Source organism: Myxine glutinosa, chromosome 1 (assembly GCF_964187855.1).
Source record: "Myxine glutinosa chromosome 1, kmMyxGlut1.1, whole genome shotgun sequence".
In the NCBI taxonomy this organism is placed as follows: Eukaryota; Metazoa; Chordata; class Myxini; order Myxiniformes; family Myxinidae; genus Myxine; species Myxine glutinosa.
Genome location: NC_136261.1, coordinates 188,877,652 through 188,897,680, shown reverse-complemented (window position 1 = coordinate 188,897,680; position 20,029 = coordinate 188,877,652). Strand labels below are relative to the sequence as shown.

Genomic DNA, 20,029 nt, shown 5'->3' with positions numbered 1-20,029 from the left:
TAGTAGTGGACTTAGTACCGACCCATGATGCACTCCCACCTTCACCTCAAACTCACCACTGTTCCCGTCCTTCGTCCTTACAGCTGTGCACGCTCTTTTGACATTGCCATCACTACTCTGATCAACCATTCCTCCACTCCTAACTTCCTCAATGCCCATGTCAATACTTTGCGTGGAACCCTATCGAATGCTTTCACCAGATCAACAAACCCAAGAAACAACTTGTTCCTCTTCTCCATGTACTTCTCCTTCAACTGCCTCACAATGAAAAGCACGTCTGTTGTTCCTCTTCCTGGCATAAATCCAAACTGCATTTCGTTGATCTTCCCTTTCTTCCTTATCCTCCTCTCCAACACCCTTTCCAATACCTTCATTCCATGCTTCAATAACTTTATCGCTCGGTACGAGCCACACTCCAGAGGGTCACCTTTCCCCTTGTATAGAGGGACGAGGCTACTCAGTTCCCAATCCACTGGAATGCGGCCTTCTTTCATCACCAGATTACAGATCTCTGTCATTCTCTTCAGACCCCAACTTCCTGCTGCCTTCAACATATCTCCCACAACTCCCGTCGGCCCTCCCGCTTTTCTACTCTTCATTGCTTTTATCGCTTTCTCAACTTCCTTCTCAGTTATCTTCTCTGCCGGTCCTAAAACTGGGTTACTCTCTATGTTGCCATCCCATTCATTCTCTGTATTCAACAGCATTTCCATATATCTTTTCCATCTTCCTTTAATTCCATCTGGGTCTACAACGATTTGTCCCACTTCATCCTTCAAGCAACCCACCCCCATCACATCACACCTCTCTTTCGCTATCTGCTTTGCAATCCTGAATACTGCTCTCTGACCCTCTTCTGAATCCAAGCGTTCTCTGAACATTTTCCGACATGCCTCCTGCGCCTTTGCTACCTCTTTCTTTGCAGCCTTCTTGGCTGCCTTATAACTTTCATGCTCTGCTGTTTCTGCTCCTGTGCCCTTCGCCTTCTGCCACACCTTGAACTTCTTCCTCTTCTCGTCAATCCTCTTTCCAACTTCATCATCCCACCACCATGTTTCCGAGTGCCTCGATGGTCCTTTTGTCCATCCACATACCTCACCAACGGCTCCCAACAGATTAGCTTTCATTGACATCCAACCACTTTCAAGCTCAACCACATCATCCTCTACCCTACTCAGCCTCTCTTTTAATGCCTCCCTTACTGTCACCTCTTTCAACCTCCACACCTTCATTCTCGGTTGGTACTTCACCCGCCGAGCTCTCCTCGCACCTTTCACCCTTATGTCGCAGACAACCAAGTGGTGCTGTGAAACAGCCTCCTCCCCCGGGATCACCTCTGTGTCCCGGAGTTGCCCCCTATCTCGTCTACACACCATCAGGTAGTCAACGGTTGTCGTCGACCCACCTGACGTGTATGTAACAAGCTTATTATCCTCTTTCTGGAACTGAGTATTAAAAATCAACAAATCAGCTCCATCACAAACTCCAAAATCCTTTCACCTTCTCCATTTCTCACACCATATCCGTAACCCTCATGAACTCCCTCAAAACCATCCATACTCCTTCCCACATGTCCATTTAGGTCTCCTCCTACCACAACAACTTCCTCCTCTTTCACGTTTTCCATCAGCTTCTCTATCGCACACCAGAACTTGTCCTTCTCTTCATCGCTCCGACCAACCTGCGGAGCATATCCCAAGATGACGTTCACCAAGAGCTTTCCAATCATCATTTTCACCATCATCAACCTATCACTCACTCTGGTCACACTCACCACACTGTCTACAAACTCCTCAGAAAACAGGACACCAACACCATTCACGCCCTCCGGGGACCCTTGCCACACAAACTTGTATTTCTGTCCCTGCCTACCCTTCACCATTCTCACACCACTTCCCTTCCATCTCGTCTCTTGCACACAACATATGTCCACTCTTCTTCTGACCAATACTTCCACCACTTCTCCTGATCTCCCTGTCATTGTCCCTACATTCCATGTCCCAAACCTCAGAAACCGATCTCCACTCTGGGCTGTACCCTGCCCATATGTAGTTGTAATTGTCATGGTTCTCTTTTTGAGGCAATGTTTTTTTTTTTATGGCTGGATGCCCTTCCTGACGCCAACCCTCTTAGTCGTCTCTTACGACACGCAGGGATACGGTGTACCTATTCTAATCCAGGGTACACACTGGGAAACGTTTAAAACATGGAAATTCGGGGGGGGGGGGGGTTGGGGGGAGGGCGGCGTCAGGATCACGGCTGCGGTTTAAACATATTTAAATAATATTTAAACAAAACCATGAAAAATAATCTGGGAAAAGTCTCTAAGTGAGAACATGGATTTGAGAAAGAAGGAGCAGAGGTGGAAGAAAAAACGAGATAGAGGGGGCGGGGCACAAGTCGAGACGAGGAGGAGAGCGAACAAGCACGTGTCCGGGAGGAGAGAAAGAATTAATAAAGAATTTTTTTTGTTTGTTTATTTCTTTGTTTTGTTTTTAAAACGTTGGACAAAGGGTAAGATGTTCGTGAGAGGTAGGGGGGAGAAAAGAAAATGAAAGAAACAAGCAAATACTATGAAGGAAAGAACTTATATTCACAAAATACTGACCGGGGGGGGGGGGGGGGAGCCTGGAGAGACCAGGACGCGCATCAGGTGCGAACAAAAAAAACCGACTAATTACACACAATTTTGCAGTAATTACAAAACGAAAACTAAATAGAAACACACAATAGCACATACACAATAAAATAACCAGTGGAAATTTGACAAAGACACGAATGGGAAAATAATCAAACTTTGATGTTGTGGAGAGATCAGAGCAAGCCTCCTCGCTCCTGTAACCTCAGGTGTAACCAATCACCTTCAAAATCACATACCAAGTTAATTGGCCTCCACCTGTGGCAAATTGTAGTTATTCTGATTATTTCATGTTTCCTCTGCTGGGTAGTTATTATAGCTGTTCCTGGAGGTTTCCTCTGCTGGGCAGTGCATTTCACAGCAAACACTCAACCATGAGCACCAAGGAGCTTTCAAAAGATCTCAGGATAAAGTTGTGGAAAGGCACAGATCAGGGGATGGGTATAAAACATACCAAAGGCCTTGAATATCCTTTGGAGCACAGTCAAGACAATCAATAACAAGTGGAAGGCGTATGCTATCACCATTATCTTGCCGAGATTAGGCCGTCCCTCCAAACTGATGATCAAGCAATGACGAGACTGATCAGAGAGGCCACCAAAAGGCCAATGGCAACTTTGAAAGAGCTACAGGCCTTTATGGTAAAGACAGATCACTGTGTGCATGTACAAACTAGATGGTATTCATAGAATACTTACCCTGCACAGTCAACTTGGTGTGAGCCAACTCTTCTCTTTTCGAACGTTTTAAAAAATTTGATCCAATATGGCTACCAGACCAGGTGAGCGATGACATCATAAATATATATATTCTAATATAATAGTTGCATAGATCATGCTCAATAGATTTCAAACTGATCAGACTAAGCGTTGTCCCTGCCAAATTATGACGTCATAATTATAACACCAATGACGTCATCGCTAACAACACCAATTCCCGATATGGAGTTCTTTACAATGAGCCACATTTCAATTTTTTCCATAGAGCGATTTTGGAGATATATAGGTGCAACCTTTTTTCGGTTTTTCCAAGATGGTGCCTGTACCACATGACCTATGACGTCATTATTATCATTAAAATATTCTACAGGAGGAGGCACTCCTGTGGTGAAAATTCAGTGTCCATCAGACCAACAGTTGCTGAGAATTTTTTTTTCAAAATGATCAGATAAGTATTGTACTTGTCGAATTATGACGTCATAATGAAGGCACCGATGACATCATCATTAACGTATCTTATTCCCCATGAGGAGTAGTTGACAATGAGCCAGGTCTCAATTTTTTCCATGGAATGGTTTCATAGATGTAGAGGTGCGAAGGTTTTCCATGATGACGCCTGTACCACATGACCTATGACGTCATAATTATCATTAAAATATTCCACAGGAGGAGGTGCTCATATAGTGAAAATTTCGTGTCAATCGCACCAATAATTGCAGAGAAAAAAATTCATACTGATCGAATCAAGTGTTGTACTTGTCGAATTATGATGTCATCGGTACCTTAATTATGACATCATCATAAACAAATCTTATTACCCAAGGGGAGTACTTGACAATGAGCCATGTTTCAATTTTTTCCATTGAGTGGTTTCGGAGATATAGAGATGCAACATTTTTCTATTTTTCCAAGATGGCGCCTTACCACGTAACCTATGACGTCATAATTATCATTTTAAAAAGTCCACAGGAGGTGCCGCTCATATTCTGAAAATTTCATGTCCATCGGACTAACAGTTGCAGAGGATGTTTTTTTTCATACTGATCAGATCAAGCATTGTACTTGTCGAATTATGACGTCATAATAAAGGCATTGATGACATCATCATCAACATGTCTTATTCCCCTTGGGGTGTACTTGACAATGAGCCATGTTTCATTTTTTTCCATTGAGCGGTTTGGGAGATATGGAGGTGTACGTTTTTTCCAAGATGGCGTTCCTCCCACGTGCCTAGGACGTCATACTTATGAATAAAAAAAATTCGAGAGGCAGAGGCGCTCCTATGGTAAAATTTCGTGTCAATCGGACCAAGGGTTGTCGAGAAAATGAATTTTACAAATTCAGACACGTACGCAAGTACGCACACGAATGCCTAACCTTGCTTTTCGCTTCTCGAGCGCAGCGTATCAATATCCCAAGCACTCCACAAGTCTGGCCTGTACGGTAGGGTGGCAAGAAGAAAGCCATTACTCAAAAAATCCCACCTTGAATCCCATTTAAGGTACTGCAAAAACACTCTGGGGATTCTGAAGCCATGTGGCAAAAAGTTTGTGGTCTGACGAAACAAGGATGAAACTTTTTGGCCTAAATGCAAAACGTTACGTTTGGTGCAAACCCAAATCAGCACATCACCCCAAAAACACCATCCCTACTGTGAAGCATGATGGGGGCATCATGTTATGGGGATGTTTCTCATCAGCAGGGACTGGGGCACTTGTCATGATAGAAGTGAAAATGGATGGAGCAAAATACAGAAAAATCCTAAAGGAAAACCTGCTGTCCTCTGCAATAAAGCTGAAATTGGGACGGAAGTTCACCTTTCAACATGACAACGACCCGAAACACACAGCCAAATCTATACTGGAGTGACTAAGGAACAAAAAGATAAATGTCCATGAGTGGCCTAGTCGGAGCCCCAACCTAAATCCAATCGAAAATCTGTGGCATGACTTGAAGATTGCTGTCCATCAACGCTCCACACACAACGTGACTGAGCTTGAACAGTTTTGTACAGAAGAAAAGGCAAATATTGACCAATCAATGTGTGCAAAGTTGGTAGAGACCCATCGCAACAGTCTCGCAGCTCTAATTGATGTCAAAGGTGCTTCCACCAAATATTAACGAAAGGGGGGGGGGGGGGGGTTGGACACGTATCCAACCAATATATCCTAGTTTTGTATTTTTAATTAATTTTCTGAAAAGTGTAGAATTTGTTTTTCACTTTAAAGTTGTGGGTTACGATGTGTAAATAAAGGTGGAAAAAGTCTGATTTAATGCATTTTAATTCCAGGCTATAAGTTAACAAAAGGTGAAAATTTTGAAAAGGGGTGTAGACTTTCTATAGACACTGTGTGTGTGTGTGTGTGTGTGTGTGTGTGTGTGTGTGTGTGTGTGTGTGTGTGTGTGTGTGTGTGTGTGTGTATATATATATATACAGACGGCATTTAATATGGAATTTTTTTTTTTCTTGACTTGGGTTTACTTTCTGAACTCGGTATATCAATATGGTGGGTTTATTTTACGCTTCGGTGATTTCTTTGTTGAAAGAACCATGTCACTGATTGTCTGTCGCAGCAAGAAGTCAATAACAGGATTATATCACAGGTGGCGGGACAAAATGTACAGACAGGTACATTTGACGATTGGCTTCACAATCGGGTATATAAGGGTTGCTGCGTTCTGTATTAGTGGAAAACAACTGCTGCACGTCCACAAAAGTTATTGCCGCTTCCCCTGGAGATGGTCCGTCAACTCGACAATGCTGTTTGTCATTTAGTTGTGGCTTTACGAAATTCCGGCATGAAACAGCGTGCTATTGCTCGGCAGTATGGCATCACTTTTTTTCACATCACAAGGTCAGGTGTCAAAGATCCTGAAACGAAATGCTGAGAGGGGTGTCCCTACTCCAATACCGAGGTCAGGATGTCCCCGCAGAACCACAAGGAGGGATGATCGCCAGCTGCACCGGTTAGTCCGCAATGGCCGTACCAAGTCAGCTAATCGGCTTAGGGCTGAGTGGCAGCAACTGACAAATGTGCCTGTATCCATAAGGCTATTCAACCAACGACTGGTTCAAGCAGGCTATCGTGCCAGGCGTCCCCTGAGAAAGCCAGGCCTGACCAGACAACACCGCCAGCGCCGATTGCAGTGGGCCAGAGAGCACCGTCAATGGCAGCCAGGACACTGGAATCACGTGATCTTCAGTGACAATTTTAGATTTCTGGTCTATCGTCAAGATGGCCGCGTCCGAGTGCGCAGACAAGTGCATGAAGCCTACAACGAAGATTGTATAGTGCCAAGAGCCCAAGCTGGAGGTGGTGGGGTGACCGTTTGGGCTGCTTTTCATGCAGGGGGCAAAACTGACCTGGTTGTTCTGAATGGAAACCTGAACCCGTTCAAGCACAGGGCCATTCTGGAAGAAACATTGCTTCCATTTGCTCGTGCAGCCTTTCGAGGAAACTTTGTCTTCCAAGATGACAATGCACGGCCTCACCGTGCTCACATGATCCAACACTTTCTTGCTGACCGTGGTGTAGAGCATATGGAGTGGCCTGCCATGTCCCCGGATATGAATCCGATAGAGAACTTGTGGGCAGAATTAACGCGTCAAATCGACAACTTGGACCAGCAGCCTGCCTCTGTGCTTGAATTGCAGCAGGCTATTGTAACTGCATGGCAAGCGATTCCTGTCCAAACCTTGGCAAATCTCGTGAACAGCATGCTTCAACGTGTACGTACTCTCCTGAATGCTCGTGAGGGTTACACGAAGTACTGAACTGTAATTTTACTGTCCGTAATCGCAGTCGTAATTTAACTTTTGTTTTTGTTTAAAAAATTCTTGGCTAATGTGCAAAATAAAGAGATACTTTTGGAAAACGCACAGAAGTTTAACACAGTACTGTCCATGAATTGAGTTCGATATCAGTTTACATCACTTTCAAGGATCAATTTATTTGCTTCGAAATGTCAAATGTGGTTTTTGTTTCTTTTAAAGGTCACATTAACAAAATCTAGAATAATTTCAACATAATTCCAATGAACTTTTGGTTCTAAGTCATCTTTAAAAGTAAGTTCGCCCCCAGAAAAAAAAAATTCCATATTAATTGCCAAGTCTGTATATAGATAGACATACACCCAGTGTCACAGTACTGTATAAAATGATTTTGTTCCTCACACCCCCTCACCACCCTTTACTTATTGCCCCCTGCCCTCTCTTCTACGTTAGATAACCTTTGGCGGTGTCAGCACGTGACCTTGATTGTAAGGTATAGGGAGATCTGTTTGACATAAAAAATTTACACTTTCGACAGCAAAAGGTGATAATGTTATTACTGGGAAATTTATGACACCAGTAGGATACTTAACACCAACGACCACTACTGGACTGGCAGAAGGGTTTATCCAATTTAACGTCCATCCGAGAGAGGACACACACTTTGATGCCTTGTCCTGCTTGAGAAGCACGAGGGTGACAGTTCATACGGGGATCGAGGCTCAAACCGAGGCTAAACACCTTAGCTTAATCATGTCGAGTCCGCACACCTTGGTGCGTTGGACGCGCAAATCGTTTTCTTCTTTGCGCTGACTGCCGAAACGTTGTGTATATTTGTTTGGCAAGAAAAGGGTCGGAAAACTTTGCCAAAGTCATGATAATACGAATCGGCATTGAACTGAGGTCAACAATGACGACAGCTTGGTGGCGCGCGTCGTCCTTCGCGCACTCCCCCGCGGCACCCCGAGCCCGAGCGGTCGCTGTCCATGGTGCTGACAGGCGTCCGTGGCCCCCTCACCGATCACGAACCCTCCCTCTACTCTACAACGGGCGGTTCACTCACTGTATGTGGCATATCTAACGTCGCCCCTCCCTGCGCCTGGAGCAATCACCGATTGTTTCCGACTAATGGGCGGTGCTATCGGGTAGCTCCGCCCTCCCTGCGCGTGGAGCAATCACCGATTGTTTCCGACTAATGGGCGGTGCTATCAGGTGGCTCCGCCCCTCCCTGCGCGTGGAGCAATCACCGATTGTTTCCGACTAATGGGCGGTGCTATCAGGTGGCTCCGCCCCTCGCACAAAGGTTCTCTCATCACGGCCTTGATATATCGCTGCCCCCACCTCACGGCTTTGCTCGCTCCGCCCATTTTCTAGACCCTGTGGACGGGTGTCTTGCTCAGCAAAGGTTGTGGCTTCCGGTGGAGAAAGGAGGGTTTGGGAGGCGGGTGCGGTGTATATGTATATATATAAATACATACGTATCAAAGGGAACGGACAGAGAGCGTTTCGACCCGCAGAGCGATACCGGGGAGGCATGGTGCGGATCTAGGCTGCTAACAGTAACAGTAACAGGTGTTGCAGAGCGAGACGGTCAAAGACAGGAGGACGCGCGGGAAACGTACGGATCGCACCTGTAATAGACATGTCAGGCCGGTCAGCTCCGGCCGCCCAGCTGCGCCTCGAGTGGGTCTACGGCTACAGGGGACACCAGTGTCGCAACAACCTGCACTACACGGCGGGCAGGGAGATCGTGTACTTCGTGGCCGGTGTCGGAGTGGTGTACAACGCTCGGGAACACCGGCAGAAATTCTTCCTGGGACACACGGATGATATCATCAGGTGGGAATTCATGGTGTGTTCTCATTTCAAATGTGTACCTGGAGTGATCCCAACAATTCGGCTTTCGTTTCCGATTGCGATCCACCAAGGTGCACCATTTGTAAATGCTGAAGTTTTATTTGTTTTCCTCAAAAGTGTTCACCTGTCGGCCTCAAACCAGATCCGCTCACCTTGTCTGCCCACCTTATGTTGCCAAAGGTATATTGTATGGTGAGCATGTGTTGCAAGACCGTTGTGACGGTAAACGAAGTCATCGTGGCCATCTCGGCCACACTTCCATCAGCCCTTCTTCCTGAGCCAATAGTCAATCATGAAGACTCCCAAACCTCCACGAGACGACGAATTTAAACACCACGTGACAATATCCATTGACATTCCTTGTTGTTATATTGAACGGGAATCTCTGAGTCACAGCAGCCTCGCACACCTGTTCATGGACTCTTGTTGTTAACCTTGTGCATTGTGCTTCTCACTGTGTCCCATTTAGAGGAGACTATCTCTCTACCCAAACCCTCGTCCAACCTCCTCGATCTTGCTTGTATGTTTCCAGTACATTGAATAGAAGGACCGAGGTGGATGTACCGTGTACGGGTTTGTTGGGGATGGAGGGGGATCTTTTGCCCACCTTAGTGGAGTTTAAACAGCAGCCTGGATTGGTGGACAATGCTTCTTTATTCTCAGCGGACAGTGATTGATGCGAATAATCTATACTGAGACAAGAAAGAGGTGTGTGTGTGTGTGTGTGTGTGTGTGTGTGTGTGTGTGTGTGTGTGTGTGTGTGTGTGTGTGTGTGTGTGTATATAGAAGTGTGTGTGTGTGTGTGTGTGTGTGTGTGTGTGTGTGTGTGTGTGTGTGTGTGTGTGTGTGTGTGTGTGTGTGTGTGTGTGTATGTGTGTATATGTGTGTGTGTGTGTGTATATGTGTGTGTGTGTGTGGATGTGTGTGTGTACGTCGAAATTTTTCTCAGATAGCTGAACGGATCTTTGTCAAACTTGCAGAGGTTCATCAGTGAAAGCCAGGGAATGGTTTAAGCAAAAAAAAATTTCAGTTGGATTTAAAATAAAATCGCTCTATAGTGTATATTTAAGCCTTTGTAGCTATGTGAAAGATGACATTAAATTATCCCTGACCCTATTCATTCGTGGGTGTAGGGAAGCGTTTTCGGACCCCACAGAAAATACAGAATTTTTTTTTTTGATTTCTTCAAAATGCCAACATGATTAGAACAGCACCGGGAAACGCCGGTACCCTTGCTAGTGCTGTATAAATAGCGATACTGTTTAGAAAACATTTTTGAAATGTCCAAAATAATGCACAATAGGAGGTAAACTTTTATACAAACATGATAAGCCAATCATTCTCTTTTCTTGTCTGAGTTTCTGTATATATTGTGCATCACTGGAGAAATATGATCCATCCCTGTGTTGATTAATCCTAAACCGTCAACCCTTCCCCAGTGCAACCCCCAAGTTAGTGTGTGTGTGTGTGTGTGTGTGTGTGTGTGTGTGTGTGTGTGTGTGTGTGTGTGTGTGTGTGTGTGTGTGTGTGTGTGTGTGTGTGTGTGTGTGTGTGTGTGTGTGTGTGTGTGTGTGTGTGTGTGTGTGTGTGTGCACAGTATTTAAAAAGGTTTGAAGGTCGATTGTGAGACCAGTCTGGTTCTGAGTGGAGACGGATTTGCCTGGCAAGGTTACATTCCAATGATTTGCAAATCCATTTCTTTCCTCCGAGATGTCCTTGTCTGGTATATCGACCCTGCTGGATAGACTACCAATTCCCCTTGATAAGATACCATCATACTGCTGACAAATGTATTCTGCAAAGCATCAGAACAGCTGAATCGTCCTATAAATGATGTGCCAATAACGCCATTTGAAAACCTTCCTCTCTGAAACTCCATTGCTTGGAATTACACATGTGGTGATTCTGTGTACATTATCTTGTCATTAACATTGCATGATTTCTCCATAGATTAATATTCTCCGCCCTTGCATTATGCTTCGTTTCAGGTTTGCTAGGTTTTACAATACCAGTTTCAGCTGGATATAAGCCAAACCATTCTGCTCCCAAAAATTATAAAAATGAAACATTAGAGACTGTTATATCGACAAGAAGAATGCTTTCCCATGGATTTAATGTTGTATTCACTCCCCTCTCCACCCATCATGCTCAAAACTCTTACTGTCCTTTTGCTTTCCCTCTCTAATGCTTCCAGAAAATCCATAATGATCTCAACCCATCCATGTTGTCATGAGCTCTGGGGATATCCGCCAGCCCAAAAAGTCATAACAACCAGTTTGTTTGGAGCTGATTGCAGTAACAAACTGAGTGGTTTTCAGTCCTAAATTGGCAAGCACTACATTTACACAGCCAGCGGGATTAGTCCTTTCGTGTGCAAATAGGCCAGACGTACAAAAATACAAGTTTGACAAGTAACAGCAAACGATTACCCCAGAAATATTCTGATCATTCCAGTTAACAAGCCTAAATGCACTTCTTATTATTAACATTCAAACTTGAAACGAAGCAAGTTCTATTCAAACCTATGACACCAGTTACAAAGGTTTTGAACCATATCAATCAAAACAAATCGATGCACACGCATCCAGACGTGAGCCGCGTCCGTCATTACCCGAGCCGTGTCCAGACGCGAGCTTGGGGCCTGGACGACGGATATATAAGACGCACCACATTCCACGACATGACGAGACATTTATTTTATGATTCTCCCATTTGTCTTGTATTTGAAATCTGGTGTGGGGACGTCCCAATTTAGAATTTAGTTTCTTCCATCGCGTTTCCTTGTTCTCGGGTTTCGTAATAAATATTTATTCTTGTACATAATTCTGTGTTCGTGTGAAGTTAATAATTTGCAGGGAGAAGACATCGTCGGGGCCGAAAAGGTAAGCCGCGGCTCTTTTCCCCAATATCCCGGCTCGTGTATTGGTCCGCTATCAATTGGGAAACGCCTCCAAGTAAGCTCGAGTCCATCCGTGATCCCCTGGTCTTAACCAAGGGGCAATCGTGCGACTATATATACACACACACAGACTTGCATTTAATATGGAATATTTTTTTTGTGGGGGTGAACTTACTTTTCAAGATGTCTTAGAACCAAAAGTTCATTGGAATTATGTTGAAATTATTCTAGATTTTGTTAATGTGACCTTTAAAAGAAACAAAAACCACATTTGACATTTCGAAACAAATAAATTGATCCTTGAAAGTGATGTAAACTGATATCGAACTCCTCGATCTTGCTTGTAGAAGGGCTGAGTGCACAACCCTTGTATACCAGATTCCCCCCCCCCCCCCAAAGCCCTCGCCCTCTCTCAGATCTCTCGATGTCTCCATGTCTCTCGGTCCCTGCTCTCAAATGTTGTGTTTGTGTCCTTCCCCCTCTCTCCCCATCTTGTCTACCGCTCCCTATGTTATATGTTTTATGTGTCGGTTTGTCTTTCTGTGTGATTCATGTTCGCTCTTTCACGAGCCTCGATCTTGTATACAAAAAAAACAAAAAACAAACTCAATTCATGGACAGTACTGTGTTAAACTTCTGTACGTTTTCCAGAAGTATCTCTTTATTTTGCATATTAGCCAAAAATATTTTTTAACAAAAACAAAAGTTCAATTACGACTGGGATTACGGACAGTAAAATTACAGTTCAGTACTTCGTGTAACCCCCATGAGCATTCAGGAGAGCACGTACACGTTGAGGCATGCTGTTCATGAGATTTGCCAAGGTTTGGACAGGAATCGCTTGCCATGCAGTGGCAATAGCCTGCTGCAATTCACGCACAGAGGTCGGCTGCTGGTCCAAGTGGTCGATTTGACGCGTTAATTCTGCCCACAATTTCTCTATCGGATTCATATCCGGGGACATGGGTTGGCCACTCCATATGCTCTACACCACAGTCAGCAAGAAAGTGTTGGATCATGCGAGCACGATGAGGCCGTGCATTGTCATCTTGGAAGACAAAGTTTCCTCGAAAGGCTGCACGAGCAAATGGAAGCAATGTTTCTTCCAGAATGACCCTGTACTTGAAATGCTTCAGGTTTCCATTCAGAACAACCAGGTCAGTTTTGCCCCCTGCATGAATAGTAGCCCAAACAGTCACCCCACCACCTCCAGCTTGGACTCTTGGCACTATACAATCTTTGTTGTAGGCTTCATGCACTTGTCTGCGCACTCGGACGCAGCCATCTTGACGATAGACCAGAAATCTAGACTCGTCACTGAAGATCACGTGATTCCAGTGTCCTGGCTGCCATTGACAGTGCTCTCTGGCCCACTGCAATTGGCGCTGGTGGTGTTGTCTGGTCAGGCGTGGCTTTCTCAGGGGACGCCTGGCACGATAGCCTGCTTGAACCAGTCGTTGGTTGACTCGCCTTCTGGATACAGGCACATTTGTCAGTTGCTGCCATTCAGCCCTAAGCCGATTAGCTGACTTGGTACGGCCATTGCGGACTAACCGGTGCAGCTGGCGATCATCCCTCCTTGTGGTTCTGCGGGCATGTCCTGGCCTCGTTATTGGAGTAGAGACACCCCTCTGAGCATTTGGTTTCAGGATCTTTGACACCTGACCTTGAGTGATGCCATACTGCCGAGCAATAGCACGCTGTTTCATGCCGTAATTTCGTAAAGCCACCACTCCATGACAAACAGCATTGTCGAGTTGGCGGACCATCTCCAGAGGAAGCGGCAATAACTTTTGGAGACGTCTAGCAGTTGTTTTCCACTAATACAGAACGCAACAACCCTTGTATACCCGACTGTGAAGCCAATCATCAAATGCACCTGTCCGTACATTTTGCCATGCCACCTGTGATATAATCATGTTGTTGACTTCTTACTGCGACAATCAGTGACATGGTTCTTTTAACAAATAAATCACCAAAGTGTAAAAGAAACTCACCAGATTGATATACTGAGTTAAGAAAGTAAACCCAAGTCAAGAAAAAAAAAAAATTCCATATTAAATGCCTAGTGTGTGTGTGTGTGTGTGTGTGTGTGTGTGTGTGTGTGTGTGTGTGTGTGTGTGTGTGTGTGTGTGTGTGTGTGTGTGTGTGTGTGTGTGTGTGTATATGTATATGTGTATATGTATATATATATATATATATATCTATAATTCCAGCAATGTCTGTGTGTCTGTGTGTCTGTGTGTCTGTGACCGCTGTTTCTCGACAACCACGGGTCCGATATACTTGAAACTTGCCAGGTATATTGCTGGGGACCCGAGGATGTGCCTTTTCAAGGTTTGAAATTAATCGGACAAGTACTTACCGAGCTATGGCGATTTAGCCGTTCGCCGTTCGCTTTGGCGTTGCGAATGGACCAAACCATTCATGTAAATAGAGGGGGGGGGGGGGGGGGGTTCTGTGGTCGTTCGCTTTGGCTTTGCGAATGGACCAAACCATTCATGTAAATAGAGGGGGGGGGTTCTGTGGTCGTTCGCTTTGGCTTTGCGAATGGACCAAACCATTCATGTAAATAGAGGGGGGGGTTCTGTGGTCGTTGCGAATGGACCAAACCATTCACATCGAATCATCGAATCACATCGAATGGACCAAACCGTTCGCTTTGGACCAAACCATTGCATGTAAATAGAGGGGGGGGGGGGTTCTGTGGTCGTTGCGAATGGACCAAACCATTCATGTAAATAGAGGGGGGGGGGGGTTCTGTGGTCGTTACTGCCACGTGGTTTCAAAGTTTTTTTTTGTTGTTGTTGTTTGCACGCATGTTTTTTTGCACCCACGTACGGGCACGCCCTAGGATGTTTACACACACACACCCCTACACAAATTTTTTTTTTTTTTTTTTTTTGGCAAGGAACGGGCACCCACGTACGGGCACGTCCTAGCTTATATATAGTACGGGCATGCCCTAGTATAATAAAACAGGAGTGTCCATCCCCAAATTACTCCCTCAGTTTTGGGGCTATCCCCGCCAAACCTCCTGTGGAATGTTGTGGGATCCCAGCGGATGTTCGAAGGTAGGTAGCAGGTTTCAAAAAATCCTCAATAAAATTATGATTTTGAAAATAACTCGATACAAACCTGCTGCGAATCTGGAAGTGGGCAGATGATGGCAATGAGCTGGTTTGATAATATCCCAATATAACCGTCATTTAAAACAGTATTTTGTGAAAGTATCAATTTTTGATTGGAATGACGTTTGGAATTGAGTGAATACAATTACGATTTTGAATTTGTAATTTTATTCACCCAACTGTATGGAACTACTTCACATCCGGATTTAAATATTTGTTTGTCACGAATGTTGGTAAAAGTTTATTTTTTTTATATTAATACTATTTAATTTGTGATTGGTGTTATGCTGTTTGGAATGAAAATAGAGATATTGAGTTCAAGTGAATGACGAAATGCCGTGACGGCTCTACATTCTAAGCGCGACATTCGCGGATCGCCATATGCAGATTCGCCATTGTGGGGTATGGAACCATTCAAATGGGTAAGTTTTTCATGGAAGTCCTTCACGAACCTGATGTCCGTACTTTATGTTCCACTACAGGTGGCACAGGAATGTGTAATTTATTGGTTTCATGCTCTAGCATTCACAGTTTCTGCATTGTCTGTTTGCTCATGGCCCCCCACCCGTGCGTAGCACAGGTACCTCGCTAGTGTATATATATATATATATATATATATATGTATATATATATGTATATATATATGTATATATATATATATATATATATATATATATATATATATATATATTTATATTTATATATATACAGTCATACCCCGTTTTACGCCATTTCGACCGATGTCAAATCCGACTTTACGCCACTCTTCTGGAGTAAATTTCAGTTCAGCGAACGTCATTATGTGCGACTTTACATCACTCCTACATCATCATCTCCTTTATCTCGAAGGAGGAGAAGACCATGCCAGGCTCCAACGTCGCGAAGGAGCAGCTAACGCTAATGCTTGGGGGTAATTGCACCGGCGACTTCAAGCTGAAGCCGCTCTTGGTGTATCTTGGTGTATCATGTGTGTGAGTATGAGGATGAGCTTTAGGCACAAATGAAGAATTGAATGAGGATCTTTGGAATGAACTTGGTGAAATGAGGCATTGGTCGAGAATGGTTGTGTGTGTGAAAATCTGGTTATCGTTGAACTTGGTGAAAAGAGGCAATGGTCTGGGATGACCGGAGAAAGTATGAGTGGTGTATTGAGGACATGTGTAATGCTGTTGAGTGATTGACTTGCCTGGGTTGCAAGTGGATAAATGGAGAGAATACTTGGTGTGTGGGAATAAATGGTGTGTGGAGTGATTAGTGTGGAGTGATTAGTGTGGATTGAGTGGTGTGGAGTGCATGGTGTGAAGGAGTGGATGGGGGAGGATGGACCCCTTCACGAATACCCGGGGAGGATAGTTTAAAGTTAGGTAGAGGGAGTAGGTAAATTTTTTGGAAATTGACATCTGTGGTGCAGGGAGTAGCAAGTTGTTGTTGATGCATATCCTTGTAAAGAACCGATCGACGTGTGCATGTGCACATGTGTATGGATTTTCAAATGCCTGCCTGTACGTCGTCGTTTCTGCGTATATCGCATCGTCCAAAAATAAAGAAGCAAGCAACTTCGGCCGCTCGAGGAAAGACGGGGCACGCCTACGACTCGGAGGCGAGCGTCGATCCCCGGGGTGGCTGGGTTCACGGAACCCTGAGCTTGTTCGTTCGTCACAGACGACACGACACGACCACCGGTGAAACTGCTCGGACACGTTGGGTAAAGTACGCCGTGGTGAAGCGGGCCGTGGAGCCACTCGGCACACAAGCCAGCTCACGGTCGACACGTCCGTGCCGGTCACCCCGTTCGAGGAGAAGACCCGACTGATAGAAAACAACGGAGGGATTCCCGACGGGGAGCGGCAAAGATTCAGGGTGAAGCCACAGCCTCCTCCAGTTATTTACTCTAGTTTTACGAATTACGGTGTTGTCTTCATTTTCAGGCATTTTTAAGACATTACGCCCGGTTTATGTCAAAAACCGAGTTACGTCACGGCTTATGGAACCAATTAATGACAATGGCCGGGGTATTACTGTATATATATATATATATATATATATATATATATATATATATATATATATATATATATATATATATATATATATATATTGTTACAGATCGCGGTTTAAGATGTTAGTTACCGAGCGGTTTGGTATTGCCGCGACCTAACAGGATCCCCGACTCACCCGATTCCACCCAAACGTTGGCCGGGTCGCACCACAGCTAGTCAATAGGGAAAAGACAAAGGCGACGAATGCAAAGAGGAAAAAGAAGGCAAGAAAGGTTTGGAAATACGACTGAATTTATTGGCTATTTACACACAAGCAAAAAGAAAGCAATCAAGGTTTATTTACAACACATAAGACGCAGGTGACACAGTGCAAATACTAGCTTATAGTTATACAGACTTAACTTATTCCCAGGATGGAACAAACAAAAGACACTGACTCACGCGGGGAATGACAGGAGGTGGTCCGTTCAGCTGGCACAAAGGCAGCCGGTTCGGCTCGTTCAGCCGTCGAGGTTCCGTTCCGACCTCGCGTCGTGGTTTAAAGCGAACACGACAACCGCTGGAACCAACGTGGTTGCGTCGACGCCACGACCCTCTTGCTCTCTCAGTAATGATGGGATTTCCTCTCAGGCAAGGCACGATCTCTCGCGTCAGGCAACCCTCTTGTGCTGTGCACTCATCACCTCTGTTGGTCTCAAGCCTTCTCTCTTCCCATCTCCTCATGCGCTCTTGCTCTGATGACCCAGCTCTTTGTGACCCTCCTTGTCTCAGCTCAAAGTGCATCTCTCTTTGGACACGCCCTGCCTTGGGTTATATAGGCCCCCGCCCCTCAACCTTTTCGAACCTCCCCGATCGCTCTTCCTCCGCCCTCTCTAGCCAAACCCCTGGCTCATGGTTGGTCGAGTGGGGCTGGCTCACTCCTCCCCTCTATGACGAGGTGGAGACACGCCTTTCTTCCCCGACTCGAGCCTCGTGGTCAATGGCGGTTATTGGAGGGGAGGTAATATGGGCAATCGAGGCTCGGCAATGACGAGAGGGGATGTAATATGAAATGGAGATTTTGGGGATGGGAAGGAAAGGGGATCTATTCTCTTTCACTGGTGCAATGGAGTATTTCAATTAATGGAAGACACAGCCTTACGCTAATACACATAATAAGGATATAACTGTCAAAAAAAAGATATATCGTGTCCTGCATGTATGTTTTATGGACTAACTACGGGAACGCCCTTTGACCTTTTATACAACCACAACAGAGGGAGGAGGGGTGATATTTTACAACAACCTTTTACAACAACATTTTACCACAACAATAAAATAAAAAAACATTCTCATATCCACAACACTATATATATATATATATATATATATATATATATATATATATATATATATATATATATTTATGTATATACTGTATGTGTGTATATATGTATATACTGTATGTGTGTATATATATGTATATACTGTATGTATGTATATATTGTATGTGTGTATATATATACAGACTTGGCATTTAATGTGGAATATTTTTTTTTCTTGACTTGCGTTTACTTTCTTAACTCAGTATATCAATCTGGTGAGTTTCTTTTACGCTTTGGTGATTTATTTGTTAAAAGAACCATGTCACTGATTGTCTGTCGCAGCAAGAAGTCATTAACAGGATTATATCACAGGTGGCGTGGCAAAATGTACGGACAGGTACATTTGACTATTGACTTCACAATTGGGTATATAAGGGTTGTTGCGTTCTGTATTAGTGGAAAACAACTGCTGCACATCTCCAAAAGTTATTGCCGCTTCCTCTGGAGATGGTCCGTCAACTCGACAATGCTGTTTGTCATGGAGTGGTGGCTTTACGAAATTACGGCATGAAACAGCGTGCTATTGCTCGGCAGTATGGCATCACTCAAGGTCAGGTGTCAACGATCCTGAAACGAAATGCTCAGAGGGGTGTCCCTACTCCAATAGCGAGGCCAGGACGTCCCCGCAGAACCACAAGGAGGGATGATTGCCAGCTGCACTGGTTAGTCCGCAATGGCCGTACCAAGTCAGCTAATCGGCTTAGGGCTGAGTGGCAGCAACTGACAAATGTGCCTGTATCCAGAAGGCTAGTCAACCAACGACTGGTTCAAGCAGGCTATCGTGCCAGGCGTCCCCTGAGAAAGCCACGTCTGACCAGACAACACCGCCAGCGCCGATTGCAGTGGGCCAGAGAGCACCGTCAATGGCAGCCAGGACACTGGAATCACGTGATCTTCAGTGACGAGTCTAGATTTCTGGTCTATCGTCAAGATGGCCGCGTCCGAGTGCGCAGACAAGTGCATGAAGCCTACAACAAAGATTGTATAGTGCCAAGAGTCCGAGCTGGAGGTGGTGGGGTGACCATTTGGGCTGCTTTTCATGCAGGGGGCAAAACTGACCTGGTTGTTCTGAATGGAAACCTGAACCAGTTCAAGTACAGGGCCATTGTGGAAGAAACATTGCTTCCATTTGCTCGTGCAGCCTTTCGAGGAAACTTTGTCTTCCAAGATGACGATGCATGGCCTCATCGTGCTCGCATGATCCAACACTTTCTTGCTGACAGTGGTGTGCAGCATATGGAGTGGCCTGCCATGTCCCCGGATATGAATCCGATAGAGAACTTGTGGGCAGAATTAACGCGTCAAATCGACCACTTGGACCAGCAGCCGACCTCTGTGCGTGAATTGCAGCAGGCTATTGTCACTGCATGGCAAGCGATTCCTGTCCAAACCTTGGCAAATCTCGTGAACAGCATGCCTCGACGTGTACGTGCTCTCCTGAATGCTCGTGGGGGTTACACGAAGTACTGAACTGTAATTTTACTGTCCGTAATCCCAGTCATAATTTAGCTTTTGTTTTTGTTGAATTTTTTTTTGGCTAATGTGCAAAATAAAGAGATACTTCTGGAAAACGTACAGAAGTTTAACACAGTACTGTCCGTGAATTGAGTTCGATATCAGTTTACATCACTTTCAAGGATCAATTTATT

General features: G+C 44.8%; 1 protein-coding gene across 1 annotated transcript in view; it reads left to right on the top strand.

The window, feature by feature from the left end:
* Nucleotides 1-8,625: 8,625 nt before the first annotated feature.
* Nucleotides 8,626-20,029, top strand: part of LOC137432192 (echinoderm microtubule-associated protein-like 6) — a 352,018-nt gene continuing 340,614 nt past the window's right edge. The window contains exon 1 of the mRNA XM_078781400.1: nt 8,626-8,968. Coding sequence (XP_078637526.1) covers nt 8,772-8,968 — 197 coding nt within the window. The 5' untranslated portion in view covers nt 8,626-8,771. The remainder of the gene's footprint in view (nt 8,969-20,029) is intronic.